This window comes from Mesoplodon mirus, assembly GCF_964341445.2.
Source record: "Mesoplodon mirus genome assembly, chromosome: 20".
NCBI lineage: Eukaryota > Metazoa > Chordata > Mammalia > Artiodactyla > Ziphiidae > Mesoplodon > Mesoplodon mirus.
Genome location: NC_138996.1, coordinates 17,466,598 through 17,494,410, shown reverse-complemented (window position 1 = coordinate 17,494,410; position 27,813 = coordinate 17,466,598). Strand labels below are relative to the sequence as shown.

Below are 27,813 nucleotides of genomic sequence, written 5' to 3'. Positions count from 1 at the left end.
TTACTCAACAGTGATAGATAAAATCCCATAATAACTCAACTGAACCTTCAGACTATTTTACCCTATTGAAATTTCTAGACTGACAATCATTGGTATAAATCACACTGCTAGTCTGAAAGACCTAGAAATAAAATACGGTTTCTGAAGTAAATTAGCAAATGATAAGTAAAGTTATCACACTAGGTGTGATACACACTAGGTGTGTACACACTAGGTGTCTTGTATTCCTAAGTCATTATCTCATGATTCTGTTGTTTTATTTGCTGGGTAATTTTGTCACTTAGGTGTGTTCTTTTGGTAAGGTTGCTTGGAGTGTTTGAAATGGGAAACTGAGGAAAATTTCTACAAAATGGCCAGGGTAAAGAACTGCCAAACTAAAGTATTCCCTCCCATCCCACTTAGATTTCAGACTACACTGAAGAAGAAGCAATCAAGAACCTAAAATCGATCTGCTATTTGAGGAGAAAGAGAAGAGAGGAAAAAAACTTCTACAACAGCCAATTCACTCTATAGAATTTGTTGATCAGATGGCTAGTGTGAACCACCACCAGGCTAAAGACTGTTTTAGTAAACGTTTCTGCAATCAAATTTTATGTGCACAGATATTATTATTATTTTTTTGAAATTGACAAAACACACGTATACATGCACTTCAAAATATGCTTTCCTTGCCCGTGAACACTGTCTTTGATAAAGAAATAGGCATCCAAAAGACAGGTTTAGGGAGAAAGGTGTCACTCTTTTAAAATCCCCTCTGTTGACAGTGGTGGTGGCACCAATGACTGGAGGACTGGGATGCCTAAATAAATGCCTCTGAGACAAAAACCTGTGTGATGCTTTTCCTCCCCTCTAATCATCAACCTCTGTAGTTTCTCAAGGCTAAAAACAAACAAATAAACAAACAGACTTATTATGTTTTATCTTTGCACACCCTAGTAGGGTCCTCTATAGCAAAACTATATTGTTCGAAGTTCAGCGTTCTTGATTTTCTTTGTTAAATGTCGTGATTTGTAACATAGGATCTTCAATAGGACAAAGGAAATTGGGGTCAAAGGAAGGACCTGATTCTCGGGGACCAATGCAATGACAGTTGCAGTGTATTGTTTAGCAATGTAATTTATGGTTATTTCAGGAACAATGGCATTTCACAAAGTGATGTTAACTTTAAAAATTCTTTTGTCACGTGCAATATAGAAAATGATTATAAAACAAGTGTATAAAACAAGTGATGATACTTCCAAAAAATTAGACTTCATATAGATAATAAAAATATTTCTTAAAAAAATTAAAGCATAGGGCTTCCCTGGTGGCGCAGTGGTTGAGAGTCCGCCTGCCGATGCAGGGGACACGGGTTCGTGCCCCGGTCTGGGAAGATCCCACATGCCGCGGAGCGGCTGGGCCCGTGAGCCATGGCCGCTGAGCCTGCGCATACGGAGCCTGTGCTCTGCAACGGGAGGGGCCACAACAGTGAGAGGCCCGCGTATAGCAAAAAAAAAAAAAAAAAAAAAAAAAAAATTAAAGCATAGGATAGTTATATAGTAAGTATTGGTCTTAGGACTAGGAACAAAATTTTATTGTGTGGCTAGAGAGATACCTATCTGTTATAAAACTGACACTTCTGCATGCTCTTTTGGGCATCATCACAGGTTGGTGCATTATTATAGTTGTTTTTAATATAAAGAGAGAATCTCTTACTCACACTTTCTAATCCGGGTATTATTCTTCTGTTTTTTCTTTCACATTCTGTTAATACAGAATTTAAGAAGTTTAGAGTAGGAGGAAACCCTAGCTTCTAGTACAATCTTGTTCATGTTTCATATAAGGAAACCACCAAACAAAAGTGAAAGGATTTGCTCAGGGTCAGGCCATACACTGGCAGAATTAGGTCTTATTATTCTTTCTCAAAGGCTCTTTTAAAGGTTAAATAAACAGGGATTTAGTTTTGAGAATGACTTATTTATCTCATTTCTATTAGATTGATTTCTTTTGTTATAAGCAAGCAAAATAATCAGCCACCACCTTTCTCTTCTCTATTTCTTCTTTTATATTTGCCGCCTCTAGGCAACAACTTCATCAAATCCACAACAAATCATAAATAAAATCCTGAAGAAGAGTATTATCCTACAGAATCATTTGTTCTAAGAAAAATAAAATACTGAATATTTCCAAATATAGGGGTCTCAGATAAAGACATTTGGCCTCTAATCAGATCAAATAAAGTAATCAGATTTATACCGTTATTCTGATAAAGACTAAAGCCAACAAAAGCACTTTCCCTCCAATTTTACATTTTGAGCGGCTCTAGCTTTTAAATACTATGAACACTTTTCTTAGGGATTACTTTCTCTTTTCTTTACTCCTAATATTTCCTGGGAACAATGAATACTTGGAATAGAATAACACAGAAACTAAGTATAAAGGGGTAAAATAAAAGTACAGGCAATGCCTATTCAATCTTAGAAAAAAGTCAACACTAAAGAAGGAACCGTATATTCCACTTAAATGAGTATTTTCTTCATATTCACATTACAAACTAACCTCACCGTAGCAGCACTAATTCATTACCAATAAGCTTTTATTTATTGGTAGATGCCACTGGCCTCAGTGAGACTATGCAATTTCTCACAAGGGATATTCCAAAGAAGGTGAAGTTTGGAAAACAATTTACCAGAAAGCGCCAACATGGGAAACTCCTTGATTAAGGATGGAAAATTATTAATATTTTTTAGCCTAAATTTAAGCAAAACTCTTCCTGAAGGTGAATTACCTTCCTTTTGATCCCTCTTTTTAAATAAGGAACAATACCTATAAACCATTTTAAGCTTCAACAAGTAAATACCTGGTGATCTTTACCAATGTTACAGATTCTGCAAAGGATAATGAGTTATTCATCACTAAAATAAAAGAAGCAAACTCTTTTATGCTTTAAAAATAAATGTTTAAGAGAATCTTGTTTTCTAACAACACTTTTTCCATGTTACAAACAGAAAATCATGCCATCAGTTATGGAGATATTATTCTAAAGTTGAAACCAATGCTTTAATTTTTAAACCTTTTAACATTTTCATAGAGTTTACACACACCAACCCACATACTCGTTAATTTGAGAAATTCTTTCTCAACCCACATACTCGTAATTGGTTGCTTTAATTCATAACTATATAGGATCCTTCAGGGTTCAAGTATGGGACCTTTAATTTTTCAGATAATTTTTTCTTGGTGGTTATTAGAAAAGTGACATTAAAGTGCCTCCTTGATGTGAATAAAAAGAGAACTGTGACTTTTGAGGGGGAGGGGTTGGGGAACTATTAAAGCAACTTTGTTTATATTTTCAGGAATAGTAATTATGCTAATTTCATTTTCAAACAATTATATTTGCTATTTTATATTCTTACAGCAGAAAACAGAGATGGTTTAGTTGTACTTGTAACCTCATAGCCCTTACGTTTTTAATCTTTTCCCAAATCATCTTAGTACCTTTTGGTCCCAAGGAAATCTGACGGACTCTGGGTTCCTCAATGGGGAATCAATGCTTTAAATAATCAGAAGTAGCGTTAACCCTTTGTTTAGTCTTGGATTTGACTAAATGTTAAATGAATTATTCATTAATAACTATACTTTTTCTCTTTATAAATATAAACCCTCGTGTTAATAAATCTAAAGATTTCAGCAGGATCATAACCTTTTGCTATGGTTCTAGTGCTGATTTACTCTTACAATGGCAAGGTCTTTGGATAAAAATAATAGTAACAGAAATAGTAAAAACTGACTAACAGTGATAATTTATTAAAGCTTTTAAACATGGGTGTTTTTCATTTGGGGACACAGTTAATCTAAAATACACTTTGGGTAAATAACTTAACATCCTGAACTGTATTACCTCAGGAAAAAGACCAATACTTTTTTGAGGGAAGGAAGAGAGGGAGCTTGGAGGGCAGAGTGGTTTCAAATAGGGACGGGAAACTGAATATTTATACATTTAAAAATTGATATATACATATATTTGCATTTTGAGTAAATTCCAATGGGAGTCATTTGAAATTTCCTTGAGGTTCCCTTGGTGTCATAAACAGTTCAAATTAAATGTAACTATCTATGCATTTAATTGATCTATGGTAACTAGATCAAGTATGGTATCTAGGTAAAAGGGGAAAAAATTCACTTATAATGACAGATCTAAAATTGATACTACTGGGTACAGGAGAGTGTATACGATATGTTTTCAACTGTATGTTTAAGAAGAATATCTGTATATATAATACATATGCTTGTATATGCACAGTAACTCCAGAAGGAGACACAAGAAATTGGTAACACTAGTTGCTACATTTCAGTGTCTACCCATCTGGCCCATTTAAATTTTGTACTATATGCATGTTTTCCTTATTCAAAAATATTGACTAAATAAATTTAAATTACTTAAAAAATCATGTCAAATTAAGGAAAAAAAGATTAATTTTTTAACATTATACAAGAAAATATACTAACACATAAATTGTTTTTCTACATAAATTTGGGTATGACAGAGTAACTGTGACCTAAAAACTCAATTTTCGGGCTTCCCTGGTGGCGCAGTGGTTGAGAGTCCGCCTGCCGATGCAGGGGATACGGGTTCGTGCCCTGGTCCGGGAGGATCCCACATGCCGCGGAGCGGCTGGGCCCGTGAGCCATGGCCGCTGAGCCTGAGCGTCCAGAGCCTGTGCTCCGCAACGGGAGAGGCCACAACAGTGAGAGGCCCGCGTACCGCAAAAAAAAAAACAAAAACAAAAAACTCAATTTTCACAAGACGTGAAATTGGGAAAAACATACTTTCCCTGTACCTCACTGCTACAGTATTGTGGACTACGGATTGTCTCAACAGCATACTAACATCCCTACTCTCTTCCTCTAATGGGCTAGCCATGAGCCAATATTTCTCTATGAAATTCAAGAAATCTTTAAGGAAACTCCAGAAAGATTTTAAGAATCTTATTTGGCAGTGATAAATATTATACCTGTATTATTCTGTTGGCATAGAATCAATTTTAAATTATCTTTGTGGTTTACTTTAGATTTTATCCTGCCAAAGATGTTTGGTGTTTTGGTAAAAGAGAAACTTCAAACTATGTGATGACTAAGCAAAGCTCTTACATGAAGCTTGGAATAAGATTTTACAAATAGTTCCAGTGAAAGACATTTGGAAATAAGCAGGAAAAAACAAAACCTCACACTTATGAAAAAATGATTCCCAGAACACTACTTCAAATTTGCAATTAAGTCCTATTTACTTAAGTATTAAAATAAACCGTAAAACAAATTCTAAAGGAATGATAATACATACATCAACTTTCATTGGTAGCTGCTTATTAAAACTGAGCGTCTGAGGGTGTATTCCAAGTTCATCCTCTTCAAATTGTGCAGCTCAGATAAATGTTTATTGTACTGAAAATATTTGCAAAATTACAATATAAATACATGATTATATTAAGATAGGATCACTATATATAATGTATTCTTATCCACAAATATAAAATGAATGCAGTAAATATAGTATACTCTTGATGAATTGTTAGTACACAGTGTTGTTAGTAAAGTACATACAACCTATTATTAAGCAACAATTATCTAGTTTTCAAAGGTATATCTTAGGAAGTTTTCAGGATGGAAGGATACACTAAGTCCCCTAATACCCTTTTTGGTTGGTGAAAGTTAGTTCTTCTGCAAGTTTTGAAATAATATCATATTTGTTTTAGCAATTGTTCTTAGGCTCTTTGCATTTCCTTAATTTGAACTTTCTTTAGTCTGGGTGTTTTCTTAACGATGCCATATCAGCCAATCATACTTTTAATTCTAATATAGTATCATGTACTGTCTTTTCATTACTAATTTAAACACACATCAACAATGAAACAGAATTGTTAAACATTTTTATGTCTGCACAAATTCCCAAAATTCATTTTCAGGGTATTATGGGGAATCTCAATTAGATATAATCTCAACTGTAATACTAACCTGGGCTAGAAATAGTTTTTTTTATTGATTCTAGTCCTGAAGAATACAAATATGAACTCTACTTTAAAATTCCTTGTTAAATGTATTGGGATTTGCTTCAGAAACATTTTCTACCCTTCTCCATTACACTGATTTAATGGAAACTTGTTACTACGGCAGTTCCAACACAAACATATGCATGCAAGAGCTCACCCTACAGATTCTAACTACATAGTTATTGAAACACATCCCACTGGTCAAGTGGCATAAATGTACATCTTTTATATACAAAAGGTAAAGTGCATTATTAAATTAGTGAACTGACAGATTGTCTGCCTGGACCATATAGCTTTCAAATAGACAAATGTGAAATTCTCCCATTAGAACCAATTATTTCAAGAGGTTCCAATTAGCTTTTCCACTCTGTCATTTATTTTTTGGCCATGCTCTTTAGTGCAAATAAGCTTGTGTTTGACTCAAGTTTAAGGGACATGGCAGTTTGGGGCTTTAACAAGGAAAATTATAAAATGTGGCAAAGTTTAATACTTTTATAATACATTGCACCTTTTGCATATAAGCAACAGATTAGTGCTGCTTTCAACTGGTAGGAGCACACTGCCAACGATTATGAGGGACCCGTTTCCAAATTTCATACTATCAGCTTATATTATTACAGTTTTGAGCCTGTACCACATTATGCTTGGATTATTATGTGCAAACATCATCAGTGTTTTAGAATTATATAGTGAACTAGTAATTTTGGTTACTAACTTTAATGCTCACTTTTTGACTTCTAACATCCAGTTGCCTTAAGAGTTTTATGTCTTCAAGGCAGGGATCCTATTATTTTGAAGAGTACCATGTACACTTGCAGCTCCATTTATGTTACAAATGCCAATAAATAAAATGTATATTGCACAGATAAGAATAGTAGCGTATTTGATCAGATACATCTCAGTACTTGTCCTAATACCAGAGTTTTGGATTGGATCTTATTTGATTATGGCTAATGAATGACTGGAAATTTTAAGTATCAAAAAGAATCATAGCATCATTTCATTTTTCGGTGAACATTAACTTTGAAAAAAATGAAACAAAAGGACTGGCAGAAGGCTTGATGATTCTAAAGTATATTCAACTGCCGTTACAAATGCATCTATCCAGTTTGTAGCTTTCAGATGGTGAAAACTCTGAAGTATACATACAATGTAGACAATTTGGCTGCCTAACCAATTTTTCACTTAAATTATTAATGCAAAATTAAACTAATAATATTTATATACAATGAGTTAAAGATATTTAAGTCTGACATTGTATCATGTGTATGTATATATATATATAACACACATATATATATACACACATAGATGTGTGTGTGTATGTATGTATATATATATATATATATATATATATATATATATATACATACACACTCACACTCAAACCTTACCAGACTAAAAACCAAGAAGGAAGTTATTTAGACTTAACAGATATAAATATTTTGGAAGGGAAGGTTTTAAGAGAGAGTATACAGTCACAGCAATAGTGATAGGAACACTCAAATACTGGAATATTCACAGCTCCAGTTTGCCAAAATCTGACAGGTTGATTATTAATTATTAATAGGCACTACAATGGCAGCAAAGCAATCAGTAGTACAGTAATTCAAGTGTACGCCACCCCTTCATACACCCCAAAACTACTTTTTATCAAGCCTAGAATAGTTATTTGACAGTGAGGACTGTTTAAAGATCCTTGCTACTTTTAGAGTCTCAACACCCGCCATGAGCTATTAACTCTAGTCCTAACACCATCTTCTAACCTTCAGCTGGTCCACAGTGATCCAGATGGCCCACAATTATAATGAACTGGGGAGATTCCTTCATACTACTTGAGGAAACTGGAAATACAATCAGTAAGCCAACACCAGTATGTACGTCTAGGTTACTGATTGCTTGTTCTTAAGTAATGTAAATCAGTGAAATTAATTTCTTAATTCATATCATAAAGTTTTCTCAGTGACCTTACTTAAGTGTATTTGGGGACAAACGTCTGGAGGGAAAACAACTGTTAAAATAATTGTGAATGACTTATAGCATATAAAAAAAGAGCTACATTCTGAACTCAATCCATGCAGCCAGCTCTCATCAATGAGAGCTATATTTGGGGGTTGAAATCAGTGTCTGGCTTTTAAACATAATTATATGGACTCATTGTGTGGGAGGTGAATAAAGCCAAGATAAAAGACAGTAATTTCATTCAGATAAAATGCAGCTCAACAGATAAAATTTCAGTCAGTTAATACAGGGTGGGTTGGTACACATATACATTATATCCACTTGTATAAAAAATTGCTTAGGTGTTGAAAAATTGCTCTGGCACTTCCTGGAAAGTAATTTTTAATACCAGTAAGTGGGTGAGTCTTGTGTAAAGTAAACCTTGTGTAAAGTATCATAAAGAGCACCTTGGAAAAACGCCTGAATTATTCTTTCAAATATGTTTATAACCAATCTTCAAATTATATTTTTCCAGGCTGAAATTGTACATTTATTCTAAATGCTTTTTAGAGAAAAACTTTTTTTTTTTCCTGGAATTAAAACACCTTTAAAAGTCAGGTTTATATTGTAAGTGTTAAAATGGACTTCAGGGTAGCAACTGCAAAAGTGCTACTAAAAAATATTATTACAGATTATTTTTATATCAGGTAACTGGTGCACCAACCCTTCTGAAACAGTGTTAAAGCAGCAGCATAAAATATAACACCTTGAGTCCATGATGTATTTTGGGAAAGAACCTCTCACAACCTTCAAATTAGCATGAAAAGCTAAAATATCAAGATTTCCATAGCAAAGCCTCCCACGCAACAGTGACATAAAAGTAATTCCTGAAACTTTGGAAAGTCAATAATAATATATGGTACAATAATCAGAGGTGAAGATGGGATTATAACTAGCTTAGAATAACCAACTAAAACTCTCTCATGGCATTGATATGGCAAGTATAAACTGTAGGGTCACCACAAAATTTGAAATTATAGAATACTATAGTAACTCTAAGATTTGATCCTTTAATGGTACTGTTTAATATTCAGTTATCCAATGGACATTTAATATATTTCTACTCGTACTTTTGTAAATAAATATATTTATAATAGAAGTCAGTTTCTGTTTCTGTGGTAACTGTCCTACAGGTAATCCTAGCAGCTTTTAATGAAGTAGGAATGGAATACTTTTTTGGGGGAACTTGTTAAATAGAAATTCACACTTACATATTAGGTATATGTATCTTTTTTTAGGCTTATGTCATAGTGCAATGTTAATCTTAGTTATGGTAGCTAGAAGGTCAGAATGTCACACTGTGCTGATTTGCATACTTCAATAGTCTGGAGCAGCTGAAGCAGCTAAACTATTTAGCTCTGGGAAGGTTGAAATTCCCAAAAGAATTATAGTGTTTTATGGATAACATAACATGAGAATCAGACTCCTTGGAGTATAACTACTAGAGGTATTACTCATAACAAAGGGCCAAAAAAAGAGGAAAAATTTCTTCAAATGATTATGGATCAGTACTTTTAGCCAATTTATGATTTTAACTTTTGCCTGATGGAGTTCAATTTCATTCTAGTCGAGGCATTCTTGCTCTTCACCACTGGCCCTTCTGCCATCCATCCTCTTTTCTTTATGGCTGTTGAAAATTTTCCTCATCTCTTCTTCGTACTTGATAAAATTCTCCCCAAACCTTGTCCAAGCTTTGAATGGAACAGTAATAGTATTACGGTAAGGTGGCCTCACCTCACTTACCTTCAGGAAAATTCCATATTTATTAGAGCCCACATCAAAGTAGAACCTTTTATTGTCCACTCTGAAAGAAGTCCCCTCTGGGAGTTCGACTGGGTCATCGTCTCCACCTCTGCGTTCTTCTATGTCCCCTTCGCCATAGTCTTCAATGAGCTGAACCAAGGCATCCCGAAACTCAATCATCCCTTGTGCTGGGAGGACGATAGTCTGCTCTTGGCCCAAAGTGTGGCCAAAATAACCTATCATGCCAGTTCCCCGGATCATGGTTTGTCTTATCCTTAGGAAGCGACCCCGTTGATTTTCCTTTAGGTCTAGATAGTATTTCCTATTGTCCCTCTCTATGTAGTCTGTTTTGAGGACACTGTGAGGGTGCTCTTCGGACCCCACAGAGACTGGTGAGGAGGGTGCTGCGTGCTTCTGTCTCCTCCTGGAGCTTTGCTCTTTGCCGTGACCATGCTCTTGTCGGTGGCCTTTCAGGCCCAGGTGGGCATAGTGCTCGATGAAGTCCCCTAGACAGTCCTTCAGCTCCGCGGCCACAGACAGGGAGAGGGTCAGTTTACTCTTTCTGATATTGTCTTGCCGGCCTCTCCCTATCCAGACTTCGGCTATCTTTAGGAACCGGCCCCGGGAGCTTTGCTTCACGTCTAGGTAAAACCTCTTTTTCTGGATGTCCACCCTTTTGGAGGCCAGCTCCTGGATTTCGGCTGCGCCTCCAGCCTGGTTAGGGGTGGCTGAAGCCGCGTAGTGGGGGTAGTGGGAGTGCTGGGCCTGGGGATAGAGTCTACTCTTGCTGAGGCCAGAGCCCCCTACATTCTTGCCGCCGCGGCCACGGCCGCCGCCGCCGCCGCCGCCTCCCCTTCGCCTGGCTCTTTCCATCTTCAGCTGCAAGTGACAAACAGACACACGGGGTGGGGTGGGGGAGGAGTGTTGAGAACAATCACAGACGCCCCTCGGCCTGCGCTGCCCCAGCCTCTGCCCGGGAACCCCACAGCTGGCCGCTCTTTGCGCGGCGCCGGCCGCCGCAGCGCCAGGACGGTCCGCGGCGGCGGCGACGGCGGCGGGCGGCGGGCGGCGTCTCCCGGCTCCGCACCGGGCACACAGCATCCCTCCGCCGCCCCTGGCCTCCCGCTCCCGCTCGCCGCCGGGCCGCCCGCCTCGGGCTGGACAGCCCCCGGGGCCCCAGCCAGAACACACTCACATCACCACTGCTGCCATCACCGCCTCCGCCGATGCCCTTCGAGGCCGCCGCCGCCGCCGCCTCCAGCTCTCGGCCCCTCTGTTGCAGCCGCCGCAGCCGCCGCCCCCTGCCTGCTCCCCCGCCGCCGCTCGCACTGCCCCACGCCGGAGCAGCCGGGCAGGGGCATCGCCTGCGGCGCCCACCGCCGCCGCCCCTCCTGCGGCTGCTGCGGGGGCCGCCGCCTCTGTTCGGGCACCGGCCCGCGGCCCGCGGGAGAGAGGGGGGCGGGGAGGGGGGCGGGGAGGGGGGCGGGGAGGGGGGCGGTGGGAGGCGGGCAGTGGGCCCCGCCTCCTCCAGCACAGCCCGCTGAAGGGAAGACCGGGTATCCGCTCTCCCCTGGGGCCCGCCTTGACGGAAGCCCAGCGCGTGGAATCGGAGCGTGAGCGCTAGGTGACCGGACAGGTGTGAAGGTGGGGATAAGAACCCGGGTGGCGAGAGTGTTCTGACTTCTCCAGGTTCCGCCGGGACATAGGACTCTGGCGGCCCACCGGCACCCACAAGGAGACTACACTTCCCGGAGTGCTCAGCGGCGGCGGGAGTCCTCCGCGCATGCGTTTCGCGTAGCCCGCCGGGCTAGGGTGGGAGGGGCTGCAGCGCGGCGCTCTGGGAGTGGTGGACTGGGGGCGGGCGGACCCCGGAGGGAGGGGTGGGAAGGTCCGTGTCCCAGAAGTGACGTATGCTGTGTGCGCCGTGACGCTCCGCAGGAATTAGGTCGATTGAATTGGTCAGTCCAGTCTGAGTGACTGGGTTCCAGGCAATGCCGTTGGGATGCTGCATAAGTCGTCCAGCTGAAGGAGAAGTCCCGTTGAACTGACTCTTCTCACGGTAACGTGTCCTCCCCAACCCTTCTTCCACCTCCAGACCCTTGAGGTATCATTCTAGCCTTCTCCGACACTGGCGGTGCTCAGTCCGGCAGAGCAGGCCTCTGGGCTGTGTGTGGGATGTTCCTTAGAGATGGACATCTTCCTTCTCTCTTTCCACCTCCCAGGCACCCAGCCCATTTTGTGTAGTGTAACAAGTTATGTTGGATTTTTTGAGTTCAAAGCATTGAATCCTTAATGGTTTGTTTTGTTTTTGTTTTCCCTGGTTGAATTTGTTTTCTGGATGTGTTTGAGTATGTAAAAATTCTCCCTATGGAGGAGGATATTAAAATACTTAGGATGTTAATTTAGTGGTCTTTAAGTCAGAGTACTAAGGATTTTGTATAGTTCGGTGCGTTAACTTTTAGGGAGCTGAAGGTCGGTATGGGTAGGGCATTTAGATTTTCATGCCGTTGAACAGTGGTCTCCCTTTGTTAATTCAACAGATATTTATTGAGCGCTGCTCTAGGTACTGGGGATACCATCAATGAACAAAACAAACAAATCGCTCGTTTTTGGAGTTTGCATTTTGGAGAGAGATAGGCAATGAGTCAAAAGCCTGGTATATCAGAAGGTGAAGAGTGTCGGTGGGGGTAGGGAGCTGCAGTTTTACAGTAGGTGGTCAGGGAAGGCCTGGCTGAGAAGATAATTTTTGAGTAAAGACCTGAAGGAAGTGAGAGAGCTAGTCCTGTGGCTACTTGAGGGAAAGGAAAGTGCAAAGGCTCTGACGGAGCCTGCATGGTGTGTCCGAAGAGCAGCCTAGGAGGCCAGTAAGTTAGAGCAGGGTGAGATAGAGAACTGTAGAAGATAAAGTCAGACAGATTGTGTAGGACCTTGTAGGCAATTTTGAAAATTTGGGTTTTCATTCTGAGGGAGGTGGGAAGCTACTGGAGAGGTTTGTCAGGGAAACACCATGATCTGAATGATCTTTAAAAAAAATTGTAAAATATATATAACAAAGTTTGCTAATTTAACTATTTTTTAAGTGTACGATTCAGTGACATTAATTACACTCACTGTTACACAACCGTCACCATTATTTCTAAAACTTCTGCATCACCCCAAGCAAACTCTGTAACTGGTTAATTAAGCAGTAACTCCCCATTGCTCCCTCTGCCCAGCCCCTGGTAACCTCTGATATACTCTCTATGAATTTGCTTATTCTAGGTAGTATATACAAGTGGAATCATATAATATTGGTCCTTTTGCATCGGACTTATTTCACTCAGCATAATGCTCTCAAGGTTCATCCATGTCGTACCATGTATTAGCACTTAATTTCTTTCTATAGCTGAATACTGTTTCGTGTGTGTATATACTATATTTTGTGTATCCATTCATCTTTTGACAGACAGTTGGGTTTTTTCCCCCTTTTGGTTATTGTGAATAATGGTGCACTGAACATTGGCTTACAAGGATCTGCTTGAGTCCCTTTTTCCAATTCTTTTTGGGTCTGTACCTAGGAGTCGACTTGCTGGATCATATGATAATTCTATGTTTAGCTCTTTTTATTTTAATTTTTAAAATTTATTTTATTTATTTTTGGCTGCGTTGGGTCTTCATTGCTGCGCACGGGCTTTCTCTAGTTGCGGTGAGCAGAGGCTATTTTTCGTTGTGGTGCGCGGGCTGCTCACTGTGGTGGCTTCTCTTGTTGCGGAGCACGGGCTCTAGGTGCACAGGGTTCAGTAGTTGCAGCACACAGGCTCAGTAGTTGTGGCTCGTGGGCTCTAGAGCGTAGGCTCAGTAGTTGTGGTGCTCGGGCTTAGTTGTTCCGCGGCATGTGGAATCCTCCCGGACCAGGGCTCGAACCCATTTCCCCTGCATTGGCAGGTGGATTCTTAACCACTGCGCCACCAGGGAAGTCCCTATGTTTAGCTTTTTGAGGAACTGCAGAACTGTTTTTCACGGTGGTGGAACCATTTTACATTCAACCAGCAATGTTATAAGGGTTCCAATTTCTCCAAATCCTCTCAAAAACTTGTTATTTTCTGTTCCTTTTTCTTTTCTTTTGTCTTTTCTTTTTTCTGTTCCTTGTCTTTTTTCTTTTCTCTTTTGTTTTCCTTTCTTCTCTTATCTTTCCGCTTTCCTTTTTCTATTATAGCCATCTTAGGTGGTGATGTGATGTGGTATCTTACTGTGGTTTTGATTTGCATTTCCTTAATGACTAAAGATGTTAAACGTCTTTTCACATGCTTGTTGGCCATCGGTATATCTTCTTTGGAGAAATGTCTATTCTAGTCCTTTGTCTGTTGTTAAATTGAGTTGTCTTTTTGTTGTTGAGTTGTAGGAGATTTTTGTGTATTCTTACTAAACCCTTATCATAGCTTTGTAGTACGTTTTGAAACTGGGAATTCTGAGTCTCCAATTTTGTTCTTTTTGAAGACTGTTTTGGCTATCCAGGGCCCCTTGCAATTCCATATGATTTTTTTTTTTTTTTTTTTTTTTTGCAGCCAGGTGGTTTGTGGGATCTTAGATCCCTGACCAGGGATTGGACCCAGGCCACGGCAGTGAAAGTGCCAAGTCCTAACCACTGGACCGCCAGGGAACTCCCAATTCCATATGAATCTGAGGATTGGCTTTTCCATTTCTGAAAAAAAGGCTTTTGGAATTTTGGTAGAGATTGTGTTGAATCTGTAGGTAGCTTTAGGTAGTATGACGTCTTAACAATATTAAGTATTTCTCTCCATGAACATAGGTGTTGTTGCAATGAAACTTGTCTTTTTTTTTTTTGCGGTACATGGGCCTCTCACTGCTGCGGCCTCTCCCGTTGCGGAGCACAGGCTCCGGACGCGCAGGCTCAGCGACCATGGCTCACGGGCCCAGCCTCTCCGTGGCATGTGGGATCCTCCTGGACTAGGGCACGAATCCGTGTCCCCTGCATCGGCAGGCAGACTCTCAACCACTGCGCCACCAGGGAAGCCCGTCTTCTTTTTTAAAAATTAATTAATTTATTTTTGGCTGTGTTGGGTCATCTGCTGCTGGTGTGTTGAGCCAGATGAGGACTAACTGTAAGATTTGGCAGCATGAGGGTCATTGGTAACCTTGATATGAGTGAGCCCTTTTGGGGGGGTGGAGTGTCTTTTAAACACTGGGAAGAGACAATGGAAGGAGTGAAAATGGAGACAATGGAAGGAGTGGAAATGGAGATGCTAATATAGATGACTCTTTTGAGTAGTTTTTCTATAAAGGGGAGAAGAATGGAGCAGTTAGTGAAGTCAAATTTGTTTGATTTTTTTTAATGATGGGAGAAATTGCATATGCTTATATACTGATGGGACTTTGGGACTTTTCTGGTAGACTAGTAGAGAGGGAGAAATTGATGATGCAGAAGAGAGGTGAAAAATGCCCTTGACTAGATGAGAGGATATGGAATCTAGTGCACACAAGGAGGGGCTGGATTTAGGAGCACAGATAAGTCATGGGGGATATCTATCTATCTACCTATCTACCTACCTTCATAATAGCATGGGCCAATTCCCAGTTTTCTATCTATCTATCTATCTATCTATCTTGTATACAGATGGCAAGCTGGAGACCTGGGAGAGCCAGTGGTATAGTTCCAGTCTAAGTCTGAAGGCCTGAGAACCAGGAGAGCAGACACTATTTGTTTCAGTCCAAGTGTGAGTCTGAAGGCAGGAGACTACTGTCCTAGCTTAAAGGCAGACAGAAGGAGTGAATTATCCCTCACTCAGCCTTTTTGTTATAGTCAGGCCGTCAACAGATTGGATGAAGCCCACCCACATTGGGGAGGACAGTCTGCTTTACTCAGTCTGCTGATTCAGATGTTAGTCTCATCCAGAAACACCCTCACAGAAATGCCCAGAATAATGTTTAAATATTTGGGCACCCTGTGGCCCATTCAAATTGACACAATAAAATTAACCATCACAATAGAGTATATGGCATAGATACAATTATGTGAATAAATTTCAGGGTAGGAGCTTGTGGACGTTCTTTTTTGATTGCTTAAGTGAAATCTGAAGCATGGTTGTTAGCTGGGAGGGATAATGGGAGGAAATATGATAGATTTAGGTAGACAAGAGAAGGTATAAATAGTTAGCTTAGAAAGAGAGGATAGTAAATAGATTAGGGAAAAGTTGTAGAATTGCTAGGAAGACTAAGCGTTCACTTGAAGTTGGTGGTCACAAATTTAAACACATCAGTCAACAAGATTATGTTTTTCACCTGCTACATTCATTCAGCTACATAGGTATAGGCACAGAGCAGGCAGAGAATTTGTTTTGTTCAGGGTTAGAGTTTTGCCAGGAGAGAATAATGAAACCAGAGGTGGGCAATGAAATTGGGGAAGTAGGCAAGGAAGTGGTTATAATTTTGCAATTTAAACTGGCCAAGGAGAAAGTAGGGACTACCTGGGGGTGAGGAGAGTGCAAAGGTAGGACCATTGGATTATAGGTCCCAGGTGGATCAAAAGATTGAGTTTCTAGAGGGAATGAGCTTCAAAAATAGATGTTAATTTGAGAGTGAGATGCTTGAAATTGAGATTATGGAAGGATTCAGTTATTGTTAATAACATGGTATTCTCATGTGAACAAATGGGTAGAGCAGGGTGTAGGCAAAATTATTGGGGGAGAGCTAGTCAGAAAACTGAGACACATTATATTCCCCAGATATTATACGTTAAAGGATGTAAGCCACTGGGCAAGTATGGGGGAAAGAAGGTAGGCTATAGATATAAACAGCTACAGTACTGATGGTGATAACGATCCGTTAATATCCATCTCAAATACCATCAACTTGATCTATATCTGACGCTGGAAAATTAGGTATTGAGTTATATATGGTTGTATTGCAACTCATAGTCAACCCATAAGCCTTCATGGATGTCTGTTCTTTGACCAAAGTGTTCTTGTAGGAGTGGCAGGTGATGTAAGACATCTTTTCTTAGTTTTCAGTTCGAAATTCTGCGCCACACGATTTGGTAAAGTCTTTGACCAAACTTCCGTAGAAGTTTTTCTTAGCTTTCTGTATAGCTTCTTTGGGTTGTCTTGTCTCCCAGGGTTGTGAAAAATTTATTGTTAAGAAGACAGGCAGAGAAATAGGAGTGCTCTGTGACCTAGTAATTTCATGTCTAATAATCTGTCCTATGGAAATAGTAATATGAATGCCTAAAGATACACACATACACACAAGGGTATTCATTGAACATTATCTGCGATAAAATTTGCAAGCAACCTAACTGTCATCTATAGGGAATAGTTAAATAAATTATGATAGATAAAGAAAATGGAATTCTATATAGTCTTTAAAAAATAGGATCAAGAGGTGGTATTAGGTTTTACTTATCCCATCCCATCAACAGGGATGCTTTTAGTTGCAACTAATGGAAAATCCAAATCAAAGTGACTTCAGCTTTAAAAGGTTATTTATTAGCCTATTTAGTGGACACATCCTGAGATAGAGTGGCCTTCAGGCATGTTCAGTCAGAGCACTGCCTATTTTTTCTGGCCCTGTATTTGTTCCTCTTCCATGAAGAAGGCATGAAAATGCTTTACCTTCAGGGTGATGTCTTATATGGTTGTAGGATGACTGTGTGCATCAACTATGGCTATGTATTTCTTTCTTCACATCTAGAAGGAGGAAAATCATCCCTTCCCATACCATGGAAGGAGAATCCTGATCTTTGTTACAATTGGACCACCTTGGACCTAGTAATTATGGACAGGAATGGAGACCAGAGAATTGAGACATGGGTTATAGTTCCTGTCCCTGAATCAATTGTGTAGCAAGGGGAGTGGGATTTCCATATTGGCTTTAAAACAATTGGATTTCATTCCTGGTACCGGTAATGAGGTCAGTCCCATTCCAGAAGCTTTGCTGTTATACGTGAGGGTGGGATGGGGAAGGCTGAATGGGTTTGTTACCCATATCTTTCCTACTTGTATTAAGGTAATCAACATTTCGCTCCTCTCATTCTTGATTTTACTAAAATCATGGGACTGTGTTTATCCTCAGGATTCCATGTTAGAAAAATATAAATCACTGTTGACTTCATTACTTACAGGGGCCCTTCATATTACTCTCAGATTTCAAGAAAGAGGTGGATATGGGCTTCCCTGGTGGCACAGTGGTTAAGAATCCGCCTGCCAAGGCATGGGACACGGGTTCAAGCCCTGGTCCGGGAAGATCCCACATGCCATGGAGCAACTAAGCCCGTGTGCCACAACTACTGAGCCTGCACTCTAGAGCCTGTGAGCCACAGCTACTAAGCCCACGTGGCACAACTACTGAAGCCCATGTGCCTAGAGCCCGTGCTCTGCAGCAAGAGAAGCCATCACAATGAGAAACCCACTCGCTGCAACAAAGAGTAGCCCCCACTGACTGCAACTAAAGAAAGCCTGCACGCAGGAACAAAGACCCAATGCAGCCAAAAATTAAATAAATAAATAAATAATTAAAAAAAAAAGAGTAAGAGATTATTAAAAAAAAAAAGAGGTGGATAGGAGAGAGGGACTGAGGGAGTGAGGATGGGAGAGAGATAGATATGCTTGTTGAAAAACAAACTATAGAATATTAAAACTCTACTTTCACGTACTTGACCTCAATTCCATTCTGTTCCCTGTAGAGGCCCCTATTAACTGATACTTATCCTCCTGGATTGTTCTTTGCATTTACATAATACACGTATTATCATTTTGTATTTTCAAATTTAAATGGTAACTACTACTGACACTTAGTTTTTCCTGTTTCACTTGGCACCTATGTTACAGAACTTGTCAGCTTAATACATATAGTTCTATTTTATTCTTTTACTGACTGCTTATTATGCCGTATATGGATATGTCATTGATTATTTAACTATTAATTTACCCTACTGATTGCTTTTAGTATGTTTGCTATTACAGACTGATAAAACGAACATCCTTTGCATACATCTTTGTGTTTATATGTGCATGTGGTGAAGGGTATGGAAATATAAAGTGCTGTTAAGTTCTACAAAATGTCTTTGAAAATGATGAGGCCAGTTTCTGTTCTCTTGCAAATATTGTATGTGATTAATCTTTTGAATTTTTTGCTGATAATGGTATACCAGAATTTTAGACAGTTTTGTTGACCTCGTTTATTGAGTACTTTGTTCTTTCTTAAAGATTAGAAATGCCTCCTTTAGCATATGTCAAGTTTCTGTATTTACATGGCTCTGTTTCTGAACGTGGTATGGTTTATTCCATTGATTTATATCTATTTTTATACCAATTCCACACTATTTTTTTTTTTTTTTTTGCTGTACGCGGGCCTCTCACTGCTGTGGCCTCTCCCGTTGCGGAGCACAGGCTCCGGACACACAGGCTCCGCGGCCATGGCTCGCGGGCCCAGCCGCTCCGCGGCATGTGGGATCCTCCGGGATCGGGGCACGAACCCGTGTCCCCTGCATCGGCAGGCGGACTCTCAACCACTGCGCCACCAGGGAAGCCCCACACTATTTTAATTACTGTTTTTGTGTACTGCTTATGTTTAGTAGAGTGAGCTTTTCCTTATTGTTCTTATTTTCCAAAAAAATATTTACTGCTCTTGACCTATTTCTTTTCTTAGTGAACTTTAATATAAACTTGTGGTTCGATGAAAGATCCTGCCGACGTCTTTTCTTGGTATTGCTTCTTGAGTGTATTGATTTAATTAATATATTTAAAGTTTTGAGACTGACTTTCCAGAAACTCAGTGTGTCTTCTCTAGCCCTTTTTTGATGTCTTAGTAAACTTCTCTAGTTGTCTTTAAAATGGGTCTCATGCATTTTATATTAGGTTTATTCCTCAGATTGTCATTTTTGCTGTTCTTGAGTTTAGATATAAATTATATTTTTTAACTGATTCTTGCTCACATGTAGAAAAGTACCTTAATTTGTATATGTTTATCTTGAATCTGGTCATCTCAGGAGTATTTGAACCTTTTAGTCCAATTGATAAAATTTGATAAAATCAAATCACCTCAAAGTGATACTGGGCGAAAAGTATTTTGGAGGCTTTAGCTCTTTGATAAGAGTTAAGCTTACCTCATGTGAAAGCTGGTTAGTCATAGCAGTCAGCCTCTTTTATTTATTTTTATTTATCATTATCACCATTTTTTTTGTTATCATCAACACCATCATTATTCTGCAGTACTGCCCTTGGGGATCATAGAGGTTTATTAACTTGTGTCCTCCCCCACGGCCTCTTTTAAAGGTGATTTTCTTTCTTTTTTGATAAATGCCTTATATATGGGTGGATTAAGAAAGAGGATGGTTTTTGAATAATTTCTTCATTGGGAAATAAGCAATTAGAATAGTTTCACATTCTCCCTAAAATAATTGGAACCAGTGACCTTCCCTCCCTTCCCTTCTTTAAGGCTTTGCTTCTTTCTGAGTCCAGTGTTCTTGTCCCTGCATTTTATGATCTTCCACCTTTAGTCTGATAGGCTAGCTCTTCAGGGCAGGGCAGAGATTCACCCTCTCTCTAGGTCTCTGAGGCCGAGAAGGTAGAGATATGGGATCTTCCTAGTGTATGGTAGGAATAATAGGAGCCCATTGGAAAAAATATCAAAGGTTTGTTGCTTCTGGAAATTTTGATGTGTAGCATGAGACATCACCTATTGGCACCTGATCTTTTTTTTTTTTTTTGAAAATGATAATGCACAGGTCCATGGTATTTCTTTATAGAACAATTAGAACTATATGGCAAAGTCAAAGGGAATACCCATCAGTCATTATTTGGCTAGAACACCAGGTTAGTAAAAGTGACTTGGACAGATGAGCAATGTTTGAACATATGTCACCGTATTTCACAGTGGACCCTATCCATGTGATAGATCATCAGTGTGAGGGATGTCTGCTGTTGAATAATGAATGTTTCCATGCCTGGAAGTAGGAACCTGATCTGCTTTTGCTGTTCATTCATGAAATGAAGGCACTGGAGTGTGGTGGTAAGATAATTGGACTGGAAGATAACTTTTGCCTTCTGGGAGGTGTACAATCACAAGATTGCTGATTTTTCCTTTTACTCATTTCACGAAAACTTGCTGTTCTTTTCCTTTTACTCATTTCACGTAAACTTGCTTCCTGTCTGAAGAGGCCAATTTGAAGTTCTTACGAAAGATTTGCGTTGGGTAAACTTATGGTTGCTTTCAGAATTATATATTAATTTTCCAGTTTCTTTTTCACTCTGTCTCTATTTTATCTTTTGCTGTTCCTCCCACACTTAAATTGGTCTTATTGTAAAATACTGCATTTTTCTTTCTACCTGACAATGCTGAATTTCAGCTCAATACAGAGCTTTGCATCCTAAAGTTAAATATCACTGCCATTTATTTAAGTTATTGTTTTGCCGAAAACCTTACTTTTGGTTTCAAGGTTCGTAGGATTCGCTGGCAAAATAACCACTCTGCACTAAGTTAAGCAAAAATTTAAAGAGTTTGTTGAATTAACACGAGAATACAGTATATTAATTAAGAAAAAAATAATATAACTAATTAAGAAAGAATAGTAAAGACAGAGGTTTATACATCACCGAATTGGGAAAGCACCTACATCCATATCCAAGGAGCGCTGGGAAGTCCCTGGTACAGCAATCTGGAGTCCCAATTGTGAAAAGGCCCCAGGCAGTGCGTCCACCCCACGGGTGAGACTTCAGTTTGCTACAAGAAGGAGTCCCACTATAAGCACCAGGCCGAAGGCTGATAATAATCAGCCTGCGTGCAAATTTGCAGCTCTGGTATTGTCATAAATGTCTTGGTCTTGAAAGTCTTGGAATGTTGTCTAATCCCCGGGGGCTGGCCAGGCCCTCAAGGTTCAAGCCCCCAGACTTACTCCCTGTCTTATCTAATGATTTACAAGGTGTGCTGGCGTCACCCCTGCTGGCCTGTATGTAGCTCAGCAGTTTGGCACTTAGCCAGTTTTTAGGGTCGTTGCCTGGTCCGAGAGAGGCCTAGTGCCGCCTCTGAAGCCTGAACAAGACTACTTTACTAGCTTCCCCAACAGTTATAATTTTCTGTTACATTGCTATTTAATGTTATTTTATTCTTATTTTGATTTAAAAAGATTTGAAACTCTATGAAGTTATGAAACTTTTGGTATTGTATCCTTTGTGTGGCTAGTTTTTTTATTGTTATAATTTATTTTAAGATAAGGGGTTAAAGAAAGAAAAGAATTGGCCACATACTTTTATTTTCAATTATATTTGTGTATTAGAATGCAAGCACAGAAAACTTGATTCAAGCAGGCTTAACAAATAAGGAAATTTATTATTAAAATGAAACTTGAAGGCTGAGGTAGGGCTGACTTGAAGACTGGTTTAGTCCATCTACTGTAGCTCCATTTCTCATCTTTGCTGTCTTCTGTGTGTTGGCTTCGTCCTCAAGCTGGCTTCCATCATAATGGCAAACCGGCTGTAGAAGGCCCAGGCTTCCCATTCTCAAATATAGGGCATCTCTTCTGGTACTTTCTTACAAGAGCAAGACGCGTTATTCTCAGAAACCCCCTAAACACCTTCTTTTGTATCTCATTGGCCTGAATTAGATCATAGGTTTTATTCTTAACCCAAATTCAAGGGAATGCCTTGAGTTTAGGTCTGAGTTTCTGAATCATCATTGTCGCAAGGGGAATGGGATTAGTTTCAGATCAGTTGGATTTTCCATGGGAGCTGGTAGTAGGGGCAGCTGTCTTGAAGCACATTGGCTTTGTGAGTAACTGGTCATTATCTCAAATTTATGGTACTGTACAAAGGGTACAGAGTGGAGTGGATGCTGGGTAGGCAACCGTCAATGTCCTCTTGATAATGAGTCCTATAAAATTTCATCTCAGGTCATATGAAGTAAGAGTAAAAAATAAAAAGGAAAAATAGGCAGCCTAAGCAAGTTTTAAATTGACTTACTTGAAAACTTCCTCTGCAGTTTCCCAGTTTATAGTGGTTGATTTTAGCTGACTGGCTATTGCTACTTACAGAACAGAGGAAATTCATTAAAAATAATGAATTATTCAGTTGGATAGTGAAATTCAGTTATAAAGCACTTCACTGTGCCATGGATTAAGTTCAGGTAAAGTCATGTTCCTGGTTTATGGGCAGTGCGGCTTCTCACAATGACACAGCATAGAGAGAAGCTTTTATTTTTTTCCCGTTGCTAGCATTTTAATGGCATTTTATTGTATTTATTTGTTTCTATTTGTATTTTATTTCAGTTGACTATTAATACAAATTTTAGTTTATACTTTGTTATTATAAATTACATATTACATAATACTTGACAGTTATGAAAATTTGGTAGATGCCTATAAAGAAGTAGGTCTCTCAAAAAAAAAAAATCCCACTACTTTTAAAATTGCTGTGATTTACTGTAGCTGGACCAAATGCTAGTGGTGGTTTTATTTGGCTTTTCTTGTTTGCTTGCTTGGGTTATTTGGAGTGAAATTAAGATTAGCCGAAATCGAGCAATAGATTAATTAAAGCCTCTTTAATTAGGGAATTTAATGAGGGCTCTGTCGTGGGTTCTTTGGTCCTACTTTTTTTACTCTGCCCCTCCTATTCCTATTAGTGCATTGAAAAGTAGAAAGGAATTCTCAAAAACAGTACAGGAGAATACCTTATAAATTATATCTTCTACAATAAATTATAGATGGTACATGCATGTGTATATGTGCATGTGTATATGTGTCTATATAGTATATGTATATATATATAAAGTAGTTGCTAGTATATTGGTTAAGTATAGATAAACTCATAGGGCAAGGTTACATTTTCAGAAACTAATATAATAAAAGAACTCAAACCCAGAATTTTTAAAGTTTGTTGCATTGTTGATAACATTTGAAAGACTTTTTGACTGGAAACTGCCTCTTTTAGTAAAAATAACATAACTGTATAGGTGAAACCCAAAGTGTCTAACCAAATTTAGGACATTGATAACCAAAGTGAATTGCTGAATCATTTAAGCTGCTTTAGTCTTACAAGCTTTTTGTTAGGTTATTTGAAAACACTTACTAATCCAATCTTATAATTTATCAGTCTTTAAAATTTATTCTTTTTCTATGTTCTCATCTATACACATGAAAAGTTAGATGAGTGTATGTATATTACTGTTGTAACTTGGATTGTAGTTGGAAACCTCCTAAATATAATTTGTGTAATACACAGAGAAATAAAATAGATGCATGTTGAAATTTAGTACTCCTTGGATCAGATCTGATGCGTAAGAATGAAGTCTTTTTGGATAAATGAATCCATTTTCTTTTCTCTATTTGGATTTATCATTTAAAAGAACATTCTGCCTATGAAGCACTTCAGTGTTTAATTAACTTTTTTTTTTTTTTTTTTTGCGGTACGCGGGCCTCTCACTGTTGTGGCCTCTCGGTATGCGGGCCTCTCACTGTTGTGGCCTCTCCCGTTGCGGAGCACAGGCTCTGGACGCGCAGGCCCAGCGGCCACGGCTCACGGGCCTAGCCACTCTGCAGCATGTGGGATCTTCCCGGACCGGGGCACGAACCCGTGTCCCCTGCATCGGCGGGCGGACTCTCAACCACTGCACCACCAGGGAAGCCCTTTAATTAACTTTTGATAAATTTATATACTTAGTCTAATTTGTGTGGATTTGATATCTCTTTCTGTACCTGTAGGTTCTTGATCCTTCTCAGTATACTAAAGAGAATGGGGTATAATAGCAGTAAAAGATCTATCACTACTCCTATCAGTATGCCAACTCATGTACAGCTGCAGTTTAAGAGATGTCACATCAGGTTTATCACTGTTTATCTTCACATCAATCCCGTGGTCAGTAGGGCAAGTAATATATAATAATAATGTAATATAATAAGGCAAGTAATATAATGGCAGTTTAATCCCATTTTACAGATGAAGAAATGAAAATTTAGAAAAGTAGTGCCTTGTGCAAGATCACATGGATACTAAGTGGCCAAGTGTCACAGCATATTTTTCTAAAAAAACTAAAGACAAATTCTCATACAAATATACAATGAGCACATCACATTTGTTTAATTCAATAATGAGGGAACCAACAGGAGATAAAATTGGTTCAAAGCAGAGCAAAGATTATATAGGTAATAGGGTTCTCCAGAAAAATAGAACCAGTAGGATATATATATAGATACAGAGAAAGATATTTACTGTGAGGGATTGCCTCATGCGATTGTGGAGGCTTAGAATTTCCACAATCTGCTATCAGCGAGCTGGAGGCCCAGGAAAGCCAGTGGTGTTATTCTAGACCAAATTTGAGGGCCTGAGAACCAGAGGAGCCAATGGTGTGAGACCTGCTTAGAGTCCAGAGGCCTGAGAACCAGGAGTGCTGATGTGCAAGGGCAGGAGAAAATGGACATCTCAGCCCAAGCAAAGAGCAAACTTCCCCTTCCTCTGCCTTTTTGTTCTATTGAGGTTCACAACAGATTGGATGATGCCCACCATTGGTGAGGGCAGTCTTCTTTACTCTGTTTACCTATTCAAATGCTAATCTCTGGAAATACCCTCCCAGACACATCCAGAAATAACTGTTTTACCAGCTCTGGGCTGGTAACCCTTAGCGCAGTCAAGTTGATACATTAAATTTACCATCACATAAAGACATTGGAGAAAGAACTTTGAAACAGTTGCTAGCTTAGGTACCGGGCTGTCCTACAGGGCAGTAAAAACCATAGGCGTTGAGATGATCTTTTCTGCTGGACAGAATTCAGTTGCATTTTTACTAGATAAAATTTTACAAGTTAACATGTAACTTCATAGAGTCTGAGTTTTTAATCAGTAGTAAATAATGAGTTAAATAAATGTATATTCCATATGACATAATCATTGGGTGGGCTTGTGCTCCTGTATGACACTGAAAGGACATATTGCCTTCTTTTTGTCTTACTTAGAACTTTTGGATAATTTTTCTTGATACAACGCAACATTGGAGCCTAGGTTTTCTGACTCCAAGTCCAGATTTCTTCCCACTGTACTTCCCTGCTTCTTCATAGTATGATTTTTAAGGCGAGAGCACTCTGCTGACCTTTGCAAAATCAGCTAGCCTTTGTTAGTAGTTTTCCTTTGTGTGCAGTGATGGTGATACAGCTTTGTTCCTTAGAGAAACTTTGTGAAACTCAATGGATATTTGTAAAATTTGCATCAGTGCCCAAAGTGAGAAATAGAAATTTTAGCTTGTTTACCGTGACTTCTCTTTTGTGACATTTTGTTAGAAAATTTTAGAATAATTCTAAAATTCTTGCATTTTTGAATAAATAATCAGGTTTATAAAACAGTGTATTTCATCAGGTTAGCCTTCATATATTTTGAACAAAACAGAATTGAACCATTTTAGGTAGTAACTGAAAATTTGTCCACATTAAACAATGTAATTGTCTCTCAGAGTGAGGCATTGAAATACTTACTGATAATTTTTTCCTGGACTTGAAATGGTTATCTGCATGTGCCATTTAACTTAACAGTGTATTTTTGTTTTTTGGGGGATGCATTTCAAAAAGGTTGGGATTCTTTATTAGCCCTCAAGCAATTAGGCAAGTCGGTTACTGTGGTAACAGTAGGCATTAATTTCCTTACCTTAGAGGTTTTAGGAACAAAGAAATCTCTGAGCTAATCCACTGAAACCCAACTTTCTCTTGAGACTGGTGTGAAGTCTGTCCGTTCTCTAGAAGATGACACCATTCTAAGGGAAAAATGTGCTTTTGAGATGAATTTCTACTCTGCCAGAGAGAAGTGTATAGTATGATTTAAAAGCTAGGTGGTGAAAAAGTTATCCCTTCTTAGCTAATTTGGAACTGTGATTGGTCTTAAATTTTCTAAATCTGTTACTAATTTAAATCTTAAATCTTATTGGTGTGATTTCTGTTGACATGAACTAGAAGGGGCTTGAGTGGATAGCTTATCCTACTATCTAATTGCTGTCAAATAAAATCACCTAAGAGGACTTCTTTCAAAACATAATTTGTAATTTTGGCAGATAATCTGTTAACATTTAATTGGCTAATATTACTAACCCTATAGTAAGCTCACTCATTTAGCTATAATGAGGTTCATTTTGCAACTAATTTATCAAAAAGCTTTTCTTTTCCAAGAAGTTGCATTCTTATTAGGTATTTTATGAATGTATTGTGGTGATTTAAAAAAATAGCTATAGTGGGTTGTTAATCACAGCAGCATTGGATATTTTCTAGTCTTAGAGCATTTTGTCTGTGTTCTATAGCAGCAGTTGGCAAACTGGCTAGTAGGTCACATCTTAACTTGCTGCTTGTACTGAATATGAGCCTAATGGTTTTTACGTTTTTAAGTGGCTGAAAAAAAAATAAAAACAGTATTTCATGAAATTTGTGTAAATCCAGGTTTCACTGTGTATAAATAAAGTTTTATTAGAACATAACCATGCGTATTTCTTAAGTATTGTTTATAGCTTTTGTTCTATAGTGGCAAACTTGAATAGTTGGTGACAGCAACGGTCTGCCTGGAATATTTACTATCTGATCCTTTAGAGGAAAAGTTTGCTGACTCTTGTCCTATAGTATAAAAAAATATAATCTTGGGCTTCCCTGGTGGCGCAGTGGTTGAGAGTCCGCCTGCCGATGCAGGGGACACGGGTTCGTGTCCCGGTCCGGGAAGATCCCACATGCCGCGGAGCGGCTGGGCCCATGAGCCATGGCCGCTGAGCCTGTGCGTCCGGAGCCTGTGCTCTGCAACGGGGGAGGCCACAACAGTGAGGGGCCTGCGTACTGCAAAAAAAAAAAAAAAAAAAAAAAAAAAGTAACTTTGATTGTTCATTAAACAAACAAACAAAATCTTTCCCACTTTTATTGGCATACGTTTCCTCTGATTGCAAAAAGGTAACACGTTTTCTTATAGAAAATTTGGAACATATAGAAAAGCATAAAGAAGAGAATTAAAAGCTATCTGCATTTGTGGGATAACCACTTATATTTTGGTATACATTGCCAAAGGCCTTTAAAAATGTGTTTGTGGGGACTTCCCTGGTGGTC

General features: G+C 39.1%; 2 protein-coding genes across 11 annotated transcripts in view; one reads left to right on the top strand and one right to left on the bottom strand.

Annotated features, from left to right (window-relative positions):
- The window catches only part of PURG (purine rich element binding protein G), a 35,561-nt gene extending 24,359 nt beyond the window's left edge, over positions 1 to 11,202 (bottom strand). For 2 of the 7 annotated variants that reach the window (XM_082608379.1, XM_082608384.1), the window contains exons 1-2: positions 10,966 to 11,202; positions 9,771 to 10,649 (exon numbers count right to left, since the gene is read on the bottom strand). In XM_082608379.1, coding sequence (XP_082464505.1) covers positions 9,771 to 10,643 — 873 coding nt within the window. In that variant the 5' untranslated portion in view covers positions 10,644 to 10,649; positions 10,966 to 11,202. Of the gene's footprint in view, positions 1 to 1,598; positions 1,744 to 2,995; positions 5,422 to 7,399; positions 10,650 to 10,965 lie in introns of those variants that run through there. The other 5 variants (XM_082608382.1, XM_082608381.1, XM_082608383.1 and 2 more) reach the window with 5 other exon arrangements.
- A 103-nt stretch (positions 11,203 to 11,305) lies between these two features.
- The window catches only part of WRN (WRN RecQ like helicase), a 127,831-nt gene continuing 111,323 nt past the window's right edge, over positions 11,306 to 27,813 (top strand). For 2 of the 4 annotated variants that reach the window (XM_082608824.1, XM_082608821.1), the window contains exons 1-2: positions 11,306 to 11,414; positions 11,709 to 11,829. The gene's annotated coding sequence lies outside the window, so the exon portion shown is untranslated. The remainder of the gene's footprint in view (positions 11,415 to 11,708; positions 11,830 to 27,813) is intronic. The other 2 variants (XM_082608822.1, XM_082608823.1) reach the window with 2 other exon arrangements.